Source organism: Charadrius vociferus, unplaced genomic scaffold (genome assembly GCF_000708025.1).
Source record: "Charadrius vociferus isolate BGI_N301 unplaced genomic scaffold, ASM70802v2 scaffold59, whole genome shotgun sequence".
Taxonomy (NCBI): Eukaryota; Metazoa; Chordata; class Aves; order Charadriiformes; family Charadriidae; genus Charadrius; species Charadrius vociferus.
This window is the reverse complement of record NW_009661371.1, coordinates 3,840,105-3,864,042: the sequence shown is the minus strand read 5'-3', so window position 1 is coordinate 3,864,042 and position 23,938 is coordinate 3,840,105. Positions and strand designations below refer to the sequence as shown.

At 37.0% G+C, this 23,938-nt stretch overlaps 1 protein-coding gene across 1 annotated transcript in view; it reads right to left on the bottom strand.

Annotated features, from left to right (window-relative positions):
* GRIA2 (glutamate receptor, ionotropic, AMPA 2) overlaps positions 1-23,938 on the bottom strand; it is a 55,253-nt gene that overhangs the window by 22,591 nt on the left and 8,724 nt on the right. The window contains exons 4-10 of the mRNA XM_009893771.1: positions 22,604-22,657; positions 20,058-20,219; positions 3,786-3,953; positions 3,404-3,508; positions 2,573-2,683; positions 1,246-1,452; positions 380-750 (exon numbers count right to left, since the gene is read on the bottom strand). Of these exons, the coding sequence (XP_009892073.1) occupies positions 380-750; positions 1,246-1,452; positions 2,573-2,683; positions 3,404-3,508; positions 3,786-3,953; positions 20,058-20,219; positions 22,604-22,657 (1,178 nt within the window). The remainder of the gene's footprint in view (positions 1-379; positions 751-1,245; positions 1,453-2,572; positions 2,684-3,403; positions 3,509-3,785; positions 3,954-20,057; positions 20,220-22,603; positions 22,658-23,938) is intronic.

Here is a 23,938-nt window from a genome sequence, read left to right as displayed (position 1 = left end):
TGTTACCCTTTTTTCCCATTACAGTTGTTGTGAACCATAGGCACTGTCAACTGTAAAATGGGAATATGCAGCAAAAACACGGTACCCCTCCAAGAAGGCATGGAATGACTTGAACCTTATGCATTTTACAGTCTCTGCACGGTGTATATAACTTCACTTGGCAAACGTATGATCGACGTTGAGACAATATCGATCAAATACATCTTGACCCTATGTCACAGACAATTGCTTTTATTTCAAGGACTTTTGTGATTTTAGGGAGGCAGAAACATACCAATTAATTTATTTCTGAGAGTGAAAATATATGCACCATGAACCTCCTCTGGCTGAGATGGCCGAGACCAAAAATGCACAAAGTTGAAATGGGCGAGTAACCAACCTTGGCGAAATATCGCATCCTTGCTGCATAAAGGCACCCAGGGAAAACCAGAGACTATTAAATATCCCAAATTCATTAGTTGATTCATTAGTTTGCGTTTCTCTTCCATCTTCAAATTCCTCAGTGTGCCACTCGTATGGACTAAATCTGCTGACCAGGAATAAAACTACACTGACCCCAATGTAGGCAAAAACAATGCACATCCAGATTTCATATGCTAATGGATCAAGAAATGAAAACACTCCTGGCTTGGACTTCTGAGGCTTCTTGATCATTATTGATATTCCCAGGCTCATAAAGGGCTTTGAGAAGTCAATCACTTCTTCTCTCACCAATGTTATAGTTAATGGAGCAATTGCAATATCGGCTTTCTGTAAAGGAAGAAAAAAAGCAAGTAACAGCTAATACAACGATCAGAGAAAAGAATGGTTTAGTTTCTATTGCATTTCACAAATGGGAAATAGGACAGCAGAGACACCGGCAACATTTTTTTCACCAAGAACACCCTATGGAGAATTTCAGGAATTTTTAGTTGAAACTCTTCTTACTGAAATGCATATAACCATATGGTTGGCATTTTCCATGCTTCCCTTTTTACACATGCCCTTTTAAAAGTATATCACATTTAAAAGTGTTAGTTAAGTACATTGCCTTTCACCTGGTCAGAAGTCACTTCCCTCCAATTTCATTTGCATTTAAAATTTAATTCCATATTTTATTTTCAAAATTTTTCATGCCAGTACAAGTTACTAATTCTCTATCAAAGGTATTAGATGATTTTCCTCCACTCTACGGAGAAAATTAAACCAAATCCCACTCCTTCCATCAGTCATCTTTAATGGCTTTATTAGAAAAGATTTTCTTACCCCATAAACAAGTTCTCCAACCATCCCATTCCAGATTTTCGTGTCTGCATCCCTTGCCCCATACTTGCCATCCCCAACAATTGTGAGCTTATATTTGAATCCACAGTGTTTAGCAATTTCTGTAGCTAAGTCCACACAATAGCCCTCATATCGATCATTTCCTTCAAGCATTTCATGATTTTTCTTCATCATGACGTATGGGGACTCCTGCACAGAAAGAACTTGCCTTAGCTACTTGGTAAAGAGACAGATGTATCAGTTGTGCACTTCACAGATTAGTATGTTTCCTTTTTCATGTGAAAAGAAGAGGGAAGATAATATTTGCATCATACATGCCATGTATATGTTAATTATTAATGTGACATGTCCTTAACAAATGTAAAAGCTGTATTCTCCAGTCATACATAAATAACAATACTTACAGGTATAGTGATTCCCAGCAGTATGTTAATAATGACCATGAATGTTAACAGGAGTTAGGCATTCAGAGAAGAAAAAGTAAGTCCCAAAATCAGTTTCTTTCTCTCACACAGTTTGGATGGAAGAAGGCAAAGGTATTTAGTTGCTTCTGTTGCTGTCTTAACACAAGAAAATTCCTTCCTACTTCACAACCACATCCCTCCCTGGGAAAACACTTCAGGCTCTCTAGGCTGTATCTTTATTGAATTACTACACAAACAACAGGTAAGATATCTATAACTATGCACTAAAGTTCTATCATCAGCAAAACTGGTGATGAGCCACAAGTCATATTAAAGTAATGTATCTCCTCTTTGCTCAGTTGTTACTGAACTATTCCTGCATCCAGTGAAATATATGCTAGTTTGTGACTTGTCCAAACTGGTAAAGAAGTAATGTAACTTACAGAAAAATGCTGTTCTATGACAGTACATAACGTTATTTTCTAGACAACTACAATACATCTTCTCGTGTTTTATTTTGCACTTCACCAACCTAGGGTAGCTACAATCTTGAAGCATAAGAACAAGTCTCTTTGCTGTTTGGCAAGTTCCTTTCTCTAAAACTAACACTATGGTTCTGCCTCTCAGACAAGTTCCTCTCCTTTGAAAGCAGGTATTTATTTCCACTTTCAGATCTAAAAATTTTAACTTTCTAGGATGTTCAATCAACGACCGTTTCTCTTCTACAGAACAAAACTGAATACCGAATCACATTTATTTCCTTAATTTCCAGATTTTATTTATGTATCCATAATATGCAACAGGTCACAACCTCAAATAATAAAAAGACAGTATATTTAACATAATGATGAGAAACAAATCACTGTAGGACAGACTGCCTTTTGACAAAATATGAGGTTAATTACCAAAATAGTGGTGACAATAATAGTCTTATTCTCTAGTCCTGAAGATTCATTTCCAAGAGGGCCATCAAGAGGATTCACAACCATTTTGTCCACTTCACTCCAATATCCAATCTAAAGAGAGTTTACAGGATGCACAGACACCAGTGAATATGAACTTTCAGAGAAAAGGTAAAGCATGTTATTACTATGCCCTCGATTTATGCTCACAGACAACTATTTTAGCTATGGATTTACCAGTGTAAATATTTCTATTTATGTATTTAAATACTATAACAAATAGTAAAAATATTGAACTAATGACATTTGTTCACATTCATTTGTCTAATACACATGTACCATTTTCATTCATATTTTCACAGGTTTTAGTATCAACATCACACACTGTAGGATGAAAAAGGGTATAAAATACTCCAGATCAGGAAGACATGAGAAACTGGATTTTCCTGAAAGGTTTGGAATTAGAGCAGAAAGATAATCACATTTAAAGAAACATCACTGAAAAGCTGTATTCACCATTTGTCATTCACAAGCGCATTTCCCCAAATACTGGCTCATATTTAGCAACTCAGAACAGAAAGCAAGAAGTTTAATCCACAAAACTGAAAGGAAAATACTCTTATGTAGTACTTACCAGAAAAAAACCCTTGTATTTGTTAGAAAGAAATAATACACATTTTTACTTTGTTCTGCAAGACCATTTTAGATACACCTACGAGTAAATATCATCACAACTCATACTTTATTAATCATCTATAGCGTTTCATTACCTACCTTAATCCGCTGCTTAGCATGGTAAAACCTTTAAAGACACTGTAAGACAATTCAAATTACCTTCCGAGGACCAGTACTTTTGAGTTCCATGATGTTTATTGTAAAATTGATTCTCTTTCCATTCTGATCAAACTTTATATTCCCTGTCAGACCTTCCACCTGAACCTATACAGACAAAGATGAAAGCGCTAGAATTAAGTTTCTTTTTAGAAAATGCATTTTGTATTTCCATAAATGATTACTGATATTCTAAAAATATTTAGTTTAGACTCTTTTCTGTACGCAATATATTATCTTAATATGAGAAGCGTTCCTGAGGAGTTCATGTCCACATTACTCCCAGCAATATCCAGGCATGTTAGAAGACTGGAAGGTTCTTTTCAAGTATTTATAGATAATTTCACACATGCACTCATCCCAGCATTCACTCCGGGGAAGCTACCTGTTTCAATGCCCTTTCTATTTCTACACCATGACCCCAGGGTACAGCTGGATTTGCAAGACAATCTCCAGCATTTCCTCTTCTGGAGATCTCAATCCTCTGTTTACGCAAATTACGGAAAGCTTCTGTCATCACTTGAACAGCATCATAGGTCAGAGCAGATGTATACTGAAAAGAAGTGAAAATATTTGATTAAAAACCAGCTTCAGCTTCACTACACCTTCCAATCCACTCGTTAATCCATTAAACATAGAAACATATTAAAAATAAAAAGGACAGTAAGATATAGCTGAAGTCAGACCAGTTTTTCTTTAGTTTGGAGGTCACTATACTCTGAGGAGCATCTATGCATATTAATGAAGTGTTGTCCATCAGAATGGTTAGGCGCAGCACTAAGAAGTCTAAACTGAAGATTTACAGCTGTTTTCAGTGTGAATCACATTCCTTTCTCACTACAACTGTTACAGTTCTCTGTGCAGATATGGTTGGAAGTCCATGGAGGTCAAAGGGGACAAAAGAAATAATTTCCACTATTTACCTTGAGTTAGCATCTAAAAATAAGAAATTGTTCCTCTGATTACACTCTTCATGGAGACACATTTATATACACTTCTCTAGACTACATATCTTCCCACACTGATACACACAAAAGCAAACAACATATATTTGTATATACGTATGCTTAACTTTTATCTGTTTAATATAAAAACTTAGGGGTAGCTATTTGCAAGTATACCTTGTCAACACCAGACAAAAACAGGTTTTGTGCTGAGATGTCTGGAAGAAGTGGTGCCCCTCAAAGAGCAATATAGGCAAGGAAGAGCCCCATGTTCCTAATCTGACACAATAGAAGGGGCCTTACAACTTTTGAGACATCAGAGAAGAATCCTGCGAACACTTGCATCAGAAGCTGGGGCTAAACAGTCAAAAGCAGGTATCTTCAGTGACTGGAAAATTTACATCTTAACTAACTAACTGAAGAGAAACCACCAGTGCATGTACACTGAGGACTTCGTTGGATGGGCTTTATGAGTCCAGAACATTGCAATTATGCCAAATATAAGGGACATTTTTGGAAATATGGGCCAGAATATAACTACTTACAGCCTTATGAATGAATGCAATGATCCCTATGAAGGCTATTAGATGCTGAAAATATATAAACTGTAAAGTGGAGAGAAATGATATATTGGCTCTTTGCTTCAATGGCTCAGACTTTAATGAGAATTTTAATTAGCTAGCTCAAGTCATGCAGAAGGCTCTTGGAATTGTAACCAAGGTAGGCTCGTGAATTGAGGTAATTTTTGTATGCAACTGTTAGACCTTAGAGAGGAAGAAAAGGAAGGTGGAACTCTTTTTTTCAGATATTTAAGCTTACTGGGTGATTAATGTGAATCTTCTCACAAAAGTTCTCTCAGTGACTTGTATGGAAATCAGGGATCAGAACAGCAGAAGAATGAAGTGAAAGACTGGCTGGAGCCGATACTACTTTCTACTACTGCAGTAGCAGTGATTAAGTGGTGGACATGGATTTGCAGATAAGGAGAAGGTAACAGAGAGAAGAGAAAGGACCCCGACTCATTTTTTTGGGACTGACCAGCAATACTTCTTTAAGTGTAGCTCTTTGCAGCACATATTGTATCACACTAGTGTTTTGAGAAACTGTGGATATGGAACTGTCATTAACCACTGAAACATACTTTGGGTAGCAGAGAAAATAAGAGCCTGAAATCGAAAGTTATAGTGCTAATTCAGTTATTTTAAGTTTCATTTCATCATTGGGATTTGTATAATGTATTATCTCAAGAATACTAACCCTACAGTATATAATTACTGGCCTGAATATTCACGACTGTCGTGGTTTGGCCTCAGCCAGCAACAAAGAACCACACAGCCGCTCGCTCCACTCCTACAGCCATGAAAAAAAGAAATCGACAGGGCAAAACTCGTGGGCTAAAATAGTGCAATTTAACAGAGCAGCAAAAGGGAAGATGACAACAAAACAGTAACACTGATAAAGGGATAGGAAGACGCAGTTACAGTACCGCCGCAAAGTGCACCAACTGGACCCTCACCCTCGCAGCCTACCCCTAAGTGGCGACTGCTCTCCTCACCATGGCTAGCGCCTCTTATAGCCCGGGCATGGCTCACGTGGGGTGGAATACCCGCCCCCTGCCGGCTCCTGGGGGAAATTAACCCCATCCCTGCTGGAACCAGGACAACAACTAGAGTCATTCAGTTTCTGTAGGACTTTGCCTATCAATACATACCTGTAAGTGTATACATGTCATCACATATATAAAATCCACATGCTTTAATTTAGGTTAAGTCAGATTTAATCTAAGGATCTCAAAATATTTTACAAGCATCTTATACCTTCATGTTGTTAGAGACGTCATGAAAGCAAAGAGCCCATGCATCATTTCTTACTGCTTTATTCTACATACATTTTCAGCTCCTAATAACCTTCATGGGGCTCATTAAAACTATCCATAACTTAATGAGTAGAAGTAAAGTTGGCAAACTAAACCAAAGCAAACTCATTACCATAAACAAGAAGTGACAGACATAACCGGCTCATGCAGAGCGGTGTCTGTGTGTGGTCTGTGTGTCTTCGTAAAACACAAAATTGACGTAAGTTAAAGGATGCATTAGCCCTGTCTTGAATCACTTTGTTTTATACTGGAGATTCATCCATGTTCTGATCTGCAGTATTAGAATAAGTGGGAGCATTATTTGGAATATTGTGCTGTGGAAGAGGGATGGAGTCTTACAGCCTACTACTTTTACAGCAGTGTAAATCTAACTTCATTCCTGTTCTTTTCAACTTCACATGATAAAATCAGCAACTTCAATACAAAATGGTATGGGTACTATCCTATAGTTCCTACAGAACCACCCATATTAATTAAAGCATTGCAAAGGATATGCAAAAAAAAAACAACTTGCTTCTCATAATTCTAGAACTATGATAATACTAAGCTGATAATATAAATCATAATGCACTGAAGTGCCTAAGGATGTTATTTGCTATGAAACCTGGACTGCATGCATGTCATCTGAAAAGAATTCTCCCTCTCTAAATAAATGCCCTAGTTGCCAAGCAGAGAAAACACAAGGTCCATACGTGATTTTACTCAACTTAAATTTAGAATACACTATAGATCTTAATAAAATTTGTAAGCTGCAATTGCGAAGATGAATTTGAAAAGTAAAGACAAAACAGTCATTCCAGACTAAGCAGAGGATATTAATCATGTGCTGTCAAAGAAAAACTGGCAAGATACTGACTTTCGTAACTTTATCTGTTTTCCAGTAATTCAGAAGATACCAGAAATCCTTAACTAAAAGGCCCAGTCTCCTATTTTGTACAATCAGTAACTGAATACAATCAGTAACTGAATCTTCTGAAAATGAAATTGCAGAAGACACCCTCAGAATCACAAGATTTTTTATACGTATATTTTAAAGCTGAAAGATACTATAAAAAGATGTATTGTTAGCCTGTTAGTTCTGTTTAACTCAATGCCTGTCCTTGTGCTGAAGACACAATGATGAGAGATTTGTTCAGAGATTTAAAATATAACATTAAAAGAATATACTTGTGAAGTAGAAAAGAAATGAAAATGTGAAGACACAAATGCAAAAAAAAAAAAAAGGGAAGTATTCTGAATCACAAGTCAGATTTTTTCTCTCAGTTTGGGTATCTGCAATGTCTAAATCTACACTTGACATACTAGGTGGGTTTTTTTACAGCCAGAGAAGAGAAATAAGCATTTTAAGGTGTGATTCATTTGACCTGTTAGACATCTTCTTTAAGATTAAATGAATCGTGCCTTAGATTCCATTAATTTGATCTCCAGCAGCTTCTGAGACAACTGGTGGTGTCCAGGGCGATCAGCTTAGATACATATGTCTACACCACAGACACACTAAAAACAACTTAAAACCACTCAAGGGGACTATGAACTAGCCATTCCGCCCTAATCTAACACAACGGTGAGAAAGACAAACAAAATAATAGGATATTTTGGGCAGAGACTGTACCAGCCAAGTCAAAGAACACAGTGCTAGTGTACAAGACATTAGGGAAATCTCAGCTCGAATGGCACATTCAGCCTTCAAGAAGGCTGAAATCGGTCTGAAATGGGCACAGAAGAAGGTTCCCCACCATGTATGGGGGGCTGCTATTGGGACAGCAGGAGAAGGGACACTGTCACTAACAGAGCTTAAGAGAAAGGAGGTCTAAAATCAGATGCAAATATTTCTCCCTGGAGAGAGGTAAGATTCAAAGAGAGGTAATACAGGCCATGTTCTTCGTTGCAAGAGTAAGTGGGTAGAATCAATGGGTATAAGCACATGTTCAGCATTTTTCCTTATATTTAAACAATTTCAATATACTTAAATACCAACAAATATACATCAAAGGCAGTAAAGACACAAACTGTGTGTCCTTACAGCTTGCAGGTATATTAAATGTTCGGCTTACGGCTCTATACTAGCAATTTTTTTTTCCAATGGTTCTCTACACATTTTATCACCGGTTGTAATACTTCGCTAAACTGTACACAGACTAAATTGGGATATCAAATGATGTCTTGTGTTAATACTCATTACAGCTTTATTTTCCTTTGACAATTACATTCAATAAAATCTCTCATCTGAATTTTGTGCCTTTTTCCCATAACAAAGTCTTTCTCTACTTGAATGCTAGTATATACCACAAAAGCAGAATTGCCTTTTCATAGTGCTTTGTACAATAATTGAGCTTTTTGGTCAAAACATTCACAAAATACTATCAAATTGTTTGCAAATTCAGAAGTAACTGCTAGAGACCGGTACATAGACATAGAGGCATGCCTATGTTTTTCTATATTATATATAAAAACAGGTATATACCTATATAAACCCTCAAGCAAAAAGAATGACAGACAGTTACTTGTCAAGAACTGGTAAAGGAACTGGGCAACCACCTTCTGTGACTTCCAGTGTAGTTAATGCAACTTGGGCACCTATTTCTCAAGGGTCTTTCTTTAATTAACGCATCTGGGGGCTGTTTTGAAACGAATAGTATTACACAAACTTTGGAAAACACTTGAAAGTGGCCTGACAGATGAAAGAGTTAGTGGAAAATTCACCAACTGATAGGAAATGGCTATCTCCTTCAGGATCTCTTGTGATACCTTGCATATGTCATGACAGAGCATGGGAAGGCAAATGGTTACTTTCAATAGAAATAAGAGACTGTCAAATATTGTACGCATAAATATCATTGCAAATTCAGATGGCTTTTAATTGTGCCCATTTGCCTAACTGTGCCCAATTGTTCTCATTTGGTCTGTGCAGGCATTAGCACGAAGCAGCATGTCGGGCTGGTTGCCATTCAAACGGCAAACGGGCTTTACGTACAGGAGCATCTCCATTACCTATGGGCATGTTTCAAACACTGGGGACCTGAGGTAGATGTCAGGGTGGCCAGAAAAGACTGAAAGCTCGCCTCTTCTTCTTTGATCTTTACATAAGAATAGAGCTCTTGTGAAAACAGCCAGCCTTTACAACAGACTTGCTTCCAGCTGAAAATAATTGCATATATATGCAAGATATTTGGAAATATCAGCTGACTGTAATTTTTTTTGTAACAATCCTGTTCCTGACTAAAAGGGGGAGATAAATGAATAAAATGTAAAATTACTGGGTCTTTAAAGTTTTTTTTTTAATTTATCTCAGTAAAGATGGGGTTAGAGATCAAGCCCTATTTACCTTAACAAATATGACTAGCTTTATTAAATCTTCCTTCCAGAGGTTGTCAGATCAACTTTCATTTTGATGATAGCCTTTATTTAAATGCAATTCCAGCATCCTGCGTACACAGAACAGCTAAACAAATAGGTATTTTTGCTCTGAAATGCCACAATGTTTTGGGCAGAACATCAGATGCAAAGAAAGCCTTAAGCAATCTGTCACCTTAGAAAAATTCAAGTGTTCAGATCCAAAACTGCTACCCAGAAAACCTGCTGATTTTGTGATGTGTTTATGTTCTTTAGGTATCTATCTCCTTGTTTGGTTTAGAAAGGCTGCTTTCTGGGCACATCTAGAACAGCTTTGGCTTCTAGCCCAGCAGCTCGGCACCTGCGTAAGCCTACATCCCTGGGAGTCTAATTCCTATTTGAAAGACAGGCTCATAGAACATCCAGCAGACTGGGGCACTTGAATTATCCTGACGGTACTGCCAGAGGATATTTATAGGGGAAAGTGACCTTCTTTCACTCTTTTTAAAGCAGAATATAGCAAAGATCACAAGATTCATGAACCCCAAGGCACTTGGCCTTTCTACCTATTTCACCTACTACTCTTAATAGGAAGGAGATTCCCAGACTGTAAGTCCTCCCCCAAGATTACTTCCAACCCAGAAGAACACTCTTAAGTCATCAGAGGTGCCAATACAGCACAAAAAAGGGTGCAGGTACATGCTTTTTTTTTTTGTCTTTTTTTCTTTTTTTTTTATTTTACACTGAGGACAGAGGTTTTAAAGTACTTTGGTCTTCCATTAGATTCAATGCAATGTCCAAAGAGAAGAGCTAATGCTACTGTAGAATAGATTTTTCTTCGAAACACCAGAAAGACATCAGAGAAGAAAAAAATTATGGATCTGGGCAAAAGTCTTAGCAACAAAGTGAACCTTCTGTCTTCCAGGAGGAAGCAGAACAATGCCAGGTCTTATTAATGGTACTGGCATTTGGATCTACCAAAGTTCCAGACCTTTTTCCATTCAAAAGAACAAGAAGTCAGCGTGCATGTCTTACGTTCAGGAGTGTTAATAGAGAAGTTGTCTGGGAATTTATCCCTTCCGTTATCCAGAAGGTCAAATTACCCTAACATTGTGCCCACTTTATTTTCTGAAAATGCATTACAGAGAAAGAGCTCCGCTATGTCAGACAACCTTAGAAATCCTTTGACCTTTGCCTCAATAAGCCATCCATACCCACAGAAGGATGGGCTTTCAGAAGCATCCTGCCATTTACTCTGGGTCCACCATGTTGTTTTGTCTCAGCTTTTGTTGATCATGGCCAATAGATCTAAAGCATACAACTGGTGAGATGACTCAATATTGTTCACTCAGAGAGCTACGATGCTATAGTACAATGCACTGCTGGACAAGGCTTTTATTTTGCTGTTGCTCCAATAATCACGTATAAGCAATTTAAAGTCAATGAAATATTAAAGCAGAAAACAAGCTCTGCAAAGTGTTCTCCTACGCAATGACATTAAAAACAACACGGCAGTTAAAAAAAACCCAAAACAACCCAAAACAAAAGAACATCCACAGCTGTAGCCTTTTTTTCTACATCTATCGTACTATGCTGCAATATAAACATATATTACTGTTAAACACTTATTAATGAGAACGAATAACTATCATGTATTAAAACAAGATCTTGAAAGCAATACAGTCGTTTTTAATGCAAATCTTCACACTGGATCTTTTTTTTCTGCCTTATACCTTTCCTTCTCCCTCTGAAAAATCCTAAATAATGAAAAATAAATCAGGACACCTAATCTCTCCTTACAGTAAAGGCAGAAACAGCTCTAAACTAGTCACAATTTATGTATATGTACAAATGTAAATACTACATTCACTACATTTGTGTACCAACTTCTTTGAACCTCAAATTGTGGAGGTTCTTAAAATCTCCAGTCATTACTCAATGGTGGAAAAGTTTACTATCTAAACTCACTTCTTTTTATTAAGTTCCTTAAAAAGTCTACTAATTCTTGCCCTGTTCTTTTCCAGCCCTAACCACAACATTCTAGAAGCTTTTTAAACCCTCCTAGTTCTCAAACCTAAAGTTTACTCCCGGTGAACTTTATATAACCAAAAACCACACAGAACTTGACAAAAATTTAAAACCAATTACTTGCATTTGAATCCACAGCGCTTGACAGAAGTAATAAAAACAATTATTTGGATTTGAAACCACAGCATTTTACTTATGAAAAAAGATGTTGTCTTCCAATCCATGCCACTGCAAAAAATTTACATACTGAAAAAATAAATTTTACAATTATTTGTGCAATTTTACGTCTAACTTTAAACAGAATGCACTTGCAAAACAGCAATGCCACTGATGATAAAATCACCTTTAATTTACTGTAAACCACAAGACCATATGCCTTTTTAATCGTCACCGTGTAAATACATTAAAATCTTTTTCTTCAAGGGTAAGTTTGAGAAAAGCATGCCAATCTTCACAGTGTTAAAAATCAGCTGGAGGATCTAGCAGCAAAAACTGAAGCCTGTTGTTATAATAGTGAAAATAGACCAAGTAGGAAAAATTAAAGCAGAGGATGAGAACAAAATGTATAAACAGGAAGGCAAAAAGACACCTCTGAAGAAATAGATTTGAAAGAGTTAGTATGAATGTTTCAAGTGTTAAATTGGGGCATTTGTTTGTTGGGGTTTTTTGAGGGGGGTTCATGTTTATTGTTCTGTAGGGTTTTTTTGGTTTTCTTTTTTTCACTTTTTTATCCTAAAAATACACTTAAGTCTCTTTAAATTCCTTCTTTTATCACAAAAGTCACTTCCTCTTCAAAATTTAACGTTAGTCATAAATCAGTAAGCATATGTAACTTACAGCAGATATAAATTTTAAAATGCTCTTTTACTAAAATATTTACTGAAATAGTCTTCAATCACTGCTCTTTTTTATGATAAAATTGGCCACCCAAGCATTATTAACTATGGTAAATATCCTTGAGTTGAGCTTTTAACCAAGAGAAAGTTATTGAGATGATCACAAAAATGCATTCCAAATCATTTTCTTCTAGAATAATTAACGGTTGGTGCAATTAATTAAAAGGGTAGAAGGGAGATTAGACATCAGATCATTCAGTTTTATAAAATGACTGATACTATATGAACGATAAGAACCTGAAAATTCCATTAGGCTCTTCAGCTATATTACTGTTACTCATAGTCAATAGAAAGTCCTACGCAGATTAATGGAAATAAACTATTTACCCTATAAGCTGAACAACACTGCAACAGACATGATTCTCCATTGGAATTCCGTAGGACGAATCTTTAGATTGGAATTTTTGACTATTCTATTAAATAAAGCCATACTAAACAATCTCTTAGTGATCCTCAGTGCTTTCCCTCCACCCTTATTGCCCCGACCCAAGAAACATCTGGCCATACAGGCCCCTCCAGCTCTGAGCTGCCACCACTCTTCTGCGCCTTTCGCTTACATCCCAACAGGCTCTTTCCACTTTGCTGGTCCCTTTTTTGAATGACACATTCCTCCTCCTACTACTTTCAGCTTTGTGTATCATTGCCCCTTCTCCTCTTATCCCCATTTCTCCATGACGCTCTCCTGTCCTAAAAGACATTGACCTTGGTGAGGCCAGAGGCATGCCTGATCTCGCTGAGCACTTTGAGCAGGAAAAGAATAGTAGCTTTCTTCTGTTCATATCAACCATATTCAGGTGAATTGCTGGTTGAAAACAGTGATGAAGAGTTCCTGGGAAAATAGGCAGGAGGAATCCATTGAACTCTGTTGGCTGAAGATCCTTAAACACTTATAATTACCAAGAATGAGTGGATTCAAATTCAAAGAAACAAAGCTGCATAGGGATATCAGGACTTGGCTCTGTAGTTTTCTGAAGTCTGGCAAATACTTTTGCTTTAGTGCAGCTCAGCTACTTTTACTTGCAGGATCGAAGGAGCTGGGTCAATAGGCCCTTTGTATGTCTGAGACAAATCTACAGATACTGCCTCAAACCACCCACTGCTTTCACTGACTAAATGTGCCATTTTTAATTGAATTTTCTTTTAAAAAACCCAACCAAACCAACTATGCTGGAATGAGTGATTACTTATGCAAAAGAGCCTTAAACTTTATGCTTCTTTTTAATAGCTTAACACTGCAATTTTTTACACCTACATTTTTCATACATATTTTTGCAAGTAGAGAAGATTGAACACTGGGATTCGAAAGCCCAATGAAACCAGGTAGCTAGAATGCCAACTCCTAGATGTGTATTTTTTATGACCAGGAAACCAAAACACAAGGACTAGAAAACATAGGCAGAAAAATCTCACAAATTTACAGTTTTACAAGGGCACTTAAAAAAAGAGAAATTGACTCCAGCTCAGTTCTTGATTAAATCACTTAATAAATACTGACATTACCTAAGTTTTTAAATTCGTATTTATAAATCGATTATAATCTACTTGAATTCAGGCATAATCAAATCATATTTTTCCATTAAAAGTGTAGCAGAAGCAACAGAATATCACTTATAACTCTTATTAAAATGCCTGGTATTATAAAACCATTTTCCAACACACTACCATCATAGTGTGTTGGAATGCCCCAAAATGAAGGTATTGTCTAACTCAGTAATTGTACGCTTTTGCTTAGTCTTCTGTATCTAGACTAAATGCCTTCTGAATTTCCAGTTTGAAGAAATGTTTTCATTGTTCTCTTCTTTGTTCCTGATTATCAATGTGTCATCTAAATTTTAATTATTTCTGCAGGGTAAATAAGTACTTTTATATTTGTCTGCATGTTCTCTGTATTCCATCCTTGAGGTTAATCAGCAGCAATAGCGTTAAACCAGCACCTTTCAATTACAAGCTTCATTCTTCCCGACTAACAGTTTAAGATTGGCAGTTTTTAACTTTTGCAATTTTATCATAAAGACCACACTGTTCGGTACTACACAAACACTTCAAATTCTAGAATCACATTATCTTTGAAAAAAAGAAAAAAAGATTTCATAATAATTTTCTAAAAGACTAGATGACCTAGCTATAAAAAAGAGACTTGAAAATGTGAAAATACTAAAGGCAAAATCAGAAGGTGTCCTGGTTTCAGCTGGGACAGAGTTTATTTTCTTTCTAGTAGTTGCCTAAACCACGACAGTGTTCCAGATTTGGTATGAAAGGAATGTCAATAATGCATATTGGTTTAGTTGTTGCCAGGTGATGTTTATACTTTTTCAAGACCTCTTTTCAGCTTCCCATAGAAGCTGAGAAGGAGCTTAGACAGAGTAGTGGAATATTCCATACCATAGATGTCAAGCTCAGTATATAAATGGGGGTCCACCAGGAGGCGGGAATCAGCGACCACTGCTTGGGACAGTGCCCATTCACTGGGCAGTGAGAGTGACATGTGTCATTATTATTGTTACTGTTATTTTTATTTTCTGTTATTGTTTCTATTAAACTGTCTTGATCTCAAACCACAATTTTTTCCCCTTTCCTCTCCTTTTCTCTCTCTTCTCCCTGTCCTTCTGGGGGACAGGGGAGCACTGCACAAGCAGCTGTGTGGTCCTGGCTGCCAGCTGGGGTTAAAAGAATCTCTATTTTTGTTATCTTAGCTATGCACTGATTGGGGGGGAGGGTGTGTAGCGATTATGAAGCCTGAAATACAATCATGAATTCTGATCATCTGAAACATAATGTACCAGCATGAAGCAGTTTAAGCCATCGGAAACAGATGCAGTAAGTACCAGGGTTGTTACCATCTTCCAGCACAATGGTATTCTCTACGAGATTGAGCTGCTTTATGTCTTCCACTCAGGCAGCCCCAAATTCTTTTCTGCATGCTGCATGTAGTTTCTGTATATATCATACACAAGTTGTCTCAGATACCAAGCCTAAGGTTGCTCAAGCTCATCACAGAGTACCATGTCTTACAGAATAGATGAGACTATTTCAGTTGGAAGAGATCTACAACAACCTAGCCTCACTGCCTGACCAATTCAGGGCTGACCAAGTTAAAGCATGTCCTTAAAGGCATTGTCTAAACGCTTCTTAAACACTGACAGGCTTGGGGCATTGACCACCTCTCTAGGAAGCCTGTTCCAGTACTTGACCATCCCCTTTGTAAACAAATGCTTCCTAATGTCCAGTCTAAACCTCTCCTGGTGCAGCTTTGAACCACTCTCCCATGTCCTGGCACTGGATACCAGGGAGAGGAGCTCAGCACCTCCCTCTCCACTTCCCCTCCTCAGGAAGCTGTAGAGAGCAGTGAGGGTGCCCCTCAGCCTCCTTTTCTCCAAACTAGACAAGCCCAAAGTCATTAGCCACTTGTCACAGGATGTGCCTTCCAGCCCTTTCACCAGCTTTGTTGCCCTCCTCTGGATGTGCTGAAGGACCTTAATGCCCTTCTTAAACTGTGGGGCCCAGAACTGCACACAGTACTCAAGGTGAGGCTGCACCAGTGCTGAATACAGCCGGATAATCACCTCTTCTGACCGTCTGGTTATGCTGGGTTTGATGCACCCCAGGATGCAGTTTGCCCCCAGACAGAACAGGTTAACCAGATGAGGAAGGTGGAGCAGCTACATGTGATTGGATGTGTTGTCCTTCAGCATCCTTCCACAACAGCAAGAAGTTTGCCTCAGACATAATAGCCTGACACAACACTAAGGTTCAGAAAGCCCAGCATATTTGTAAATCCACAAAAATGGATCAAAAGGGGATTTCAACTTGTTATTTTTAGGCCTTTATAAAATTAAATGTGGCTTTTGTTTTGCTACTTGACAAAGAAATTCACCAGGAGGCTCAGTGGTATGTTTTAAGATCTACACATCATTAGCTCTTCTAGAATTGCATGCAGAGACTGATAACACCCTCAGTTACAACAGATATATTCTAAATTTAATCTGAGGTAACAGTGTATCAGCTTTATTTCTGGAAAATGAGAAGACCTTTTGTAAAAAGGCAGCAAAGCACTAGTTTTAAGTGTCCTGCTTAATCTTTAAATCTTGTGGTTTTTATCAGTACAGGTATAGTGCAGCAACAAATAAAATCAGTGACTCCTCTAATTTACGTCCTAAGACTGCAATGGCTTATAATTAATATTTTATAAATTGTGAAGATACATTTTTACAGCAATTTGATTCAGGTCCTCTCCTGGGCATCTGTGAAACAGGTTTTCAACAATGTTTTTCCTTCTTGAAGAGCCTGTTCCTTTGAAATGCATTTTTTCTTAGAATGAGGTGTCTTTCTCCATTTTCAGGACTGTGCTTTGACATTGTGATATGTCTTATAACATCAGCTCAGTCATATTCCATTTACTTGCATTTTATAATGTAAAATAAATGTATACTTCCTTTTGGATTACAAAAGTAAGATAATACAACACAGTTGCAATGCTATTGCCTGCAATGAGAGAACATTTGCAATCCAAGAGATAACATTATCGGCTAGGGGCATGTAACCTCCTCTCATTTCTGTATTGGTAACACAGGACTTTTATTAGTCTTCCTATCCATTTCATACAGAATTTGCAGTGACAGCTTCCTATATTCCATGGGAACTAGTGGCAAAAGCTCATTTATAATCACTGACAATTTGGACAGCTGCCTCCAAACCAAAAGGGGAGAAAGGTTATTAATAAGATCATGGAAGGGACAAATGGGAGACCAAGGAGTTAACCTGCTTAGTAACTTAGATGCTTATACACTATTTCAAGAAGCAAAGGATAACAAACATGGCTAGAATATTAATATAAGAAGGAAGAATGTTCAGGAAGGACAGATAAGGAATGGAATTCAACAAGAATAGATGAAAAATCCTGTATCGTACACATACATATAAAAGGAATGATCAAGTGCACAGATATTGTATCAGACTAAATCTGCAGCAGTACAGAAAAGCAATGCAGAAAAATATCTGCATGTTAGCATGTATTTCATGATAAATATATTTCAACAGTATAATGATGGTGAGGGAAAAAAAAAAATAGAAGAAAAAAAGACCCCGAGTAACACAAAAGGAAGCCGTGAAAGGAGTACTGTCTTTGAGATACATGAAGCCATTATTTCGATTTCTACAGCATAGCACTCGGATGCGGTGCAGTACCCAATCTGCCATTTCAAAGAAGATGGGAACCAATTAGAAAGGTTCCAGAGCAAAATGACGAACTGGATCTGAGAGCAGAAAATTCAAAGGAAAAGGGATTATTTAGCTTAGCAGGCAGAAAAAGAAGGACAAATATGGCAACCACAAATATAGAAGGACAGCTAAAAAGGAGAATTTCCTCATATCCATTAGAAACAGATAAAGGAGTAACAGACTAGGTGATATAAAGGCTGATTTAGGTTAGACAAAAAGTGAAAAATAAGACTATTTAAGCTCTGAATAGAATGCCTGGGGAAGCTGTGAAATCACAAGAACTGCAGAGGTATAGGTGATTCTGCTCTCAGGCAGGGAGGATGGGCTGGGTGACTGACTGCTCAAAGACCTTTCTTGCCCCGCTTCTATGATTTCTGTGACTGCTCTGCCTGTAGCTCCCTCAAGGATGTGAATGAAATGTGACATATCTCTGTCCTTACATGTAATGGCAGGCAAACATGACAAGTAATACGCGTATAAGGGCAAAAGATAGAAAGCTACACAAAAAAATACAGTAACGGATACAATCGATCTCTCCAAATACTGGAATATACATCCACGTTTCCCCCCATCGATACCTCTGGCATTTATAAATTAACATAAGTCTCAATCTCTTGACTGAATATCAGTGCAATCTGTATACTCCTTGAGCAGACAATATATAAAGGAAGACAGATCAGCCTTTTTAATTGAATTTAAAACATGTTTTAAGTTAAACAGATTAATGAAAATAAATGTTTCAATTAATTTATTTTTCCTATCCATAACAAAATAAACCTCAAAAATATAAGATATTCCAAATATTCTCCTTCAACCATTTCAATTTCTACTAGACTTGAAAGGACCCATCATGGAAGAAACAATAGGGCATGTTTGTGATAAAATTACGGATTTTAATGCTATAATAAAACATTGCAACCACTTCATCTTATCTAACACACATGCAATTTTCCCCCTACTCTAAGTAACACCAGAGGTGCCAGAATCCTTAGCACTGTGTCCCACCAATTTATTTTTCCATCAATGACAAAAAAGTGCACCTTGGTTTCAGTTAGACTTTTTTATTTCAGTCGTGCATTTCACTGTTATTATTTCCAGACTAGGATTCTGCAACATTAGTAGGTAGGTAGGTAGATTTGGGCGCTCAAGAATCAGAGAGACAAAAGAATGGTAATAATCACCCACAGCCATATCTCTTCCTTTTTTCCTAAATGAGAGGCGTACTAATCACATACATGAAACATATGTAATATGAATGTATCTAAAGGCATGACACAGACTCTAGTTTATTTTGTCAAATTCAAATAAGAAATTCATTTATTCTGTCATAAAGATTTTAAAATACAAAAATAACCAAAGAAAAATCCTAACTTTGATGGTCACCCCCACGTTCGGCCTTAGAAAAAAAGGAACCTACAAACTTTTTTTTTTTTAATTTAAATTAAGGTTGTGTGCTTTAAAGAATTTTTGTTCCAGGAATTTAAAAAATGGTTATTCCATTCCTTGCTGAAACTTCTTATCTATCTCATTATAAATCAAGACTATGCTTCATATTCAAACTACAGCATAAAGAAAAGTTATGCCTAGAACACTTGCCATTTATCTTTTTGCCTTAATACATTTTAGAGTTATTTAAGTATACTCATTCTTAATAAAATTTTTTATTGTATTACTTAAAAGAAAAATTATTTAGCATTAAAATTGTGTTATTCTGTTTAACATCTTGCAAGCACTAACTGATCCTTATAACGGTCATAAAAGGTAAGAAGGTACCATTACCCTACTTTTATCCAGAGGTAAAACGGAAGTAAGAAAGTTTAACCACTTGCCCAGTGTCACACCTTGTGTCACTAAGGCCTGAAATCAGATGATGACTCTGTACCTCTGGCATACCATTTCATTTTAAAAGTCTTTGTAGGATTTAGGCATCTGTCTCAAAGCAACTGTCTTACCATTTCTTTGGGAGACTATGTTATATCACAAAGTGCTAGATCTGTGCTCCCTGGAAGCCTACATATGACTACATATTTGTCTTTAAAACTTCCCATAACACAGAGAAGAGAAAAACTAAAAAAGCCAGTAGATAGTTAATATATCATCACATCCAAAACAATTACCTAACAAGCTGTCAGGCACAGATTTACAGTGACACAAGAAAAATTAAAGTTGTCTTGAACATTTCTGACAGTGCAGCATCTTTGCTCAACCAGTCCTATGACAGACGATGTTAGAAGTACCCCAGAGAAATATAAAATCGCGCCGGTACAGCTGATTTTGAAGGGCTTTCTCTGTCTCTTGTCTTTCTATTCCGATTCCCTCAATTGCTGTGTATCTGTCATGGTTAAAACAAATGTAAGACATACCTTAATTGTACTAGTGTGTGCACCAGGATATTCTTTTTCCTCCAATGTTGACCAACGCTGTATAAATTTTGACACCAGAGGATCATCATAGTCAACTATCTGAAATCCTGAGACATTAGCTCCTCCAAACTGAATTTTTGACAAATCTCCATCAGTAAATCCCTGGGCACAGAGAACATTGTCCGTTACTTCAACAGTTTTGGCAGATGTCTCAACAGTACATACAAATAAAGAGTTACCATATGACTTCTATGCAGAAGTGTAAGCCAACATTCTCCTCAAACAGGATCCAAGTTTAAATCCTGGGCTGTCAGGATTAAGTTGTCAGCTCCGGCAGCCAGCAATGTCTCTTGCTGCTCACTAGACATACACCTTTACAGAGCAAGGGCTGAGTGAATCTCTCCTTGCCATGCTTACTTTCCTAAATATTCCTGTTAATTTCAATGGGACTGCTTAAACAAGAAAGGCAACACTGACATGAATAACAGTTAGGCAAGCAAGTTTTAGTCAGGAATACTTACAGCCACAGTTGTGTCCTCTTTTTGCTAGAACACTAAAGCCAGTGGAAGGACTTACCGTCTCCCCTGCCTCCTCTCTCTTCTATAAAGAACTGCTTCTTATTCTTACAAACAGTACATATGTTTTGTTTCCCATGTTCTGTGTTTTAACTTGCCGCAAATAACCACACAAATGAATTTAGATGAAATACTGATTTCAGACACTTCAGTTTAAATGAATGCTCTGAGTGAACGTAAAAAGTAGCCGCAACTTCAGACCACACTGTCAGAAGTTGCTACAATTACTACACTAGGTGCTCTTTAATTATTGCATATTAATGATATTCATCAAGATGCATTTCTGCATGCTACTACAGACACTTGTACACGGATCACGGAAATTTCTTCAATATTATTGTGAGCTTGATGTTCAAATAGGAACATTCATTCTATACTCCATCTATCAGCATGGTTTACTCTTAAAATAGATCAATTTCTTGACTGATTGATCAGACTGGAGGAGAACATTATTCAGTCAAGAAAAGAAGAAAGAAGGTGGATTCAGTGAAGATGATGGGATATGATCAAATACTAGATAAGTTTTCTTTCTGACAGAGAAAAACACAGTTTTAAAATCATTACCGTGTATATTTTATATGATGATATACAAAAGATCTACAATATTTGCATTTAAACTGTATAAACCTGTAGAAAGCAAATATGATATTAAACACCTTTAAAATACAAGATTCAGTAAGTTTTAGATCTTATAGGCTTACTGTTACAAACTTAAAACAATGGCTAAAATAGCAACCAGTTAACATAATGAAATACACTAGGCAATTTTTCTAAAATGTTTATTTCCCTTAAGACTCAAAATACTATTTATACAACCTTTGCAATGCAAAATACAAATGTCTAGCAGGCAATTTTTCAAGTTTTCTAAGACTTTTATGCTTGGTTTGTGAATATCAGTACTTTACCTTCTTTATCCTAAAAATTAGTTAATAAACATAAAAATGAAACTCCACTGTTCTGCTTTTAAAGAGGCCTTTAGAGTATAAGGCTTCTTCGCACCTCTCTAGTAACATACATGATTCTTCAAAATACTGCCTGCCTGGAAGGGGGGAAGTGTTTGGATCAAAGGTTGGGAGGAGACAGGGGTTATGTCTGAAGTGTGACAGACACACTATGGTCATTCTCTTTCCTCAGGCCCCTCAAAAGACTATGGAAGGCACTCTGGGCCTTGCTGGAATTTATATCAAATGCTATCCCAGTCCAAGAATAAATGAAGGAAAAAATGATTTAAAGGCACTCACACCACACAACCCCCAAAACTCTTTTCTGGAACAGAGTAACTGAGATTCAAGCCTGCAGAATTTGCTCTGTCTGTTACAAAAACCCATTGAATTAAGATTCCCTAGCTTCAGAAAGTAAGTGTTGTTGTCAGTAAAATGGCCCATCACCTTTAGACAAAATTTAAAAAAAAATGCCTTGACAGAATTAATGAGTTTCCTGAATTTCCCCCCTTAGGAATGCTATTAGCTATACTGGATGATCAGCTATGTTCAAGAACAGATTAAGTCAAACTGATTACCAAGCCAATCTGAGGAATGAAGATGTGTAAAGCTGAGTCTCACTAGTCTAGCAGAAAGAAAACTGGGAACTGTAATTTATAAGTACTTCAGAGGTGAGAGAAGAAACATCAGTTTGCTGAATGAATGTATCAGCCTATAATGTAAAAAGTTATTTTTCTGATTTCCGTACCCTACTTTTCTAAAGTATGTAGAAAAAGGGATGAAGTGCTACTGCAGGTGCTGAGCAACCTTCACTCCCGCTGATGGGAATATCACAGGAGGCATCTAAGCCCTGAAAAGACGTGGCCAATAAAACAAATACCATCTCAACATACGCATTCAGTTATCAAGGATAAAGACATCTAGCTTTTATCTATTTTCTAAAATGCATTTAAAACAAAATACTAGTTGATGGGCTTTCATAAACAGTAAAATGAATAATACAGGTGTTTTAAATATTAAAAATGCTTACCAGATTTGCAATGATATAATGGTATCCTTTAACATGTTTACCAATTGTGATAACCTGTAAAAAAGAAGAAATACCCCCATAATGGAGAATGTTCACTTGATATATGGCCTGAGATTTAAAAACTACAAAATGCAGTATGACGTAAAAAGCTAGTTGTGAGCTTTATGGTATGCAGTACTGAGTTTGTTCAGCGCTTTACTCTTTATTTTACCTCATGCACCATTGAAATACTTCCTGCTGGTGGAAATGAGTCATTTTGAAGTCCAGGTCCCAAGATCTGTAAACAGAGGAGCTGAATGCTAATTACTATGCTGGGTATTAAAGGCACAACCTGGACAGGAGAGAGCAGGCATCATGCAGTAGAAGCACTGTGTCTCAGAGATTCCTGCTTAGATTCTGCTCCCTTTGTAGCAGAATTGTAATGCTCCTTGAACTAGAAAAAGTTTAAAATCCCACTGACATCAATGAAAGCATCTAGATTATGAGGAAGTCTTTTAAAGTTCAAATTGTTGTTTACTGCCTAAGGCTTCCTCGTAATCTCCCTCAAAGACAGCTAGTGATTTCTCAGCAGTCTCCACTGGCAGGCATGTAGCATGGATTCTTCTCCCAAATAAGCCTAAATAAGACCATGCCTGCATGGGGAAGTTTGCATTTTTGAAGTGAAACACTTCTCCAGAAAAAGGATGTGGGAGATAAGAGGACTCTAGAGGTTTCTTCCATCTTTTGGACAATGACAACAACTTAAATCAAGAGAGGATGATTGACTTATTTCCTCATTTAACAAATAGCTAAAATCTTCAGAATAGGTATCCTGTAACTTGCATCAGGCTAGTAGTGAATGACATTCCACATACTTGTTTCAGTTACAGAAATGTAACTGAAAGCAGTGTTTAACACTAAGTTTTATGTAACCAGAGCTCGAGACTGAGAAGGATCACATTACATAGGTCACAGAAGTTATTCAATTACTCTTCTTTTGAGCTCAATACATACTTGACATATGAACTTAATTATTCTAAAACAGTTACTTGGTTCAGACTACTTAAAACTCATTACTTATTAAAAAGTTTAAGAACTATGTTCAGATGTATTTCTTATGCAGTTGCTGCTTCCAAAGAAATTTCAGTTAGGCCAAACAGATTAGCTCTTCTGCATAAATGCTGCTTCATCCTTGGCATCTGAGAAAACGACCAGTAGCTGCAAGTCTTTGCATCAACGGTTAGTTAACTCTGCTCTAACTGCTGCTGAGTACAATTTCATTAATCTAGCTTTCTAAAACATTGCCCTGTACCACTCATCCATATGAACACTAACAATGCTGCCACTTAAAACTCT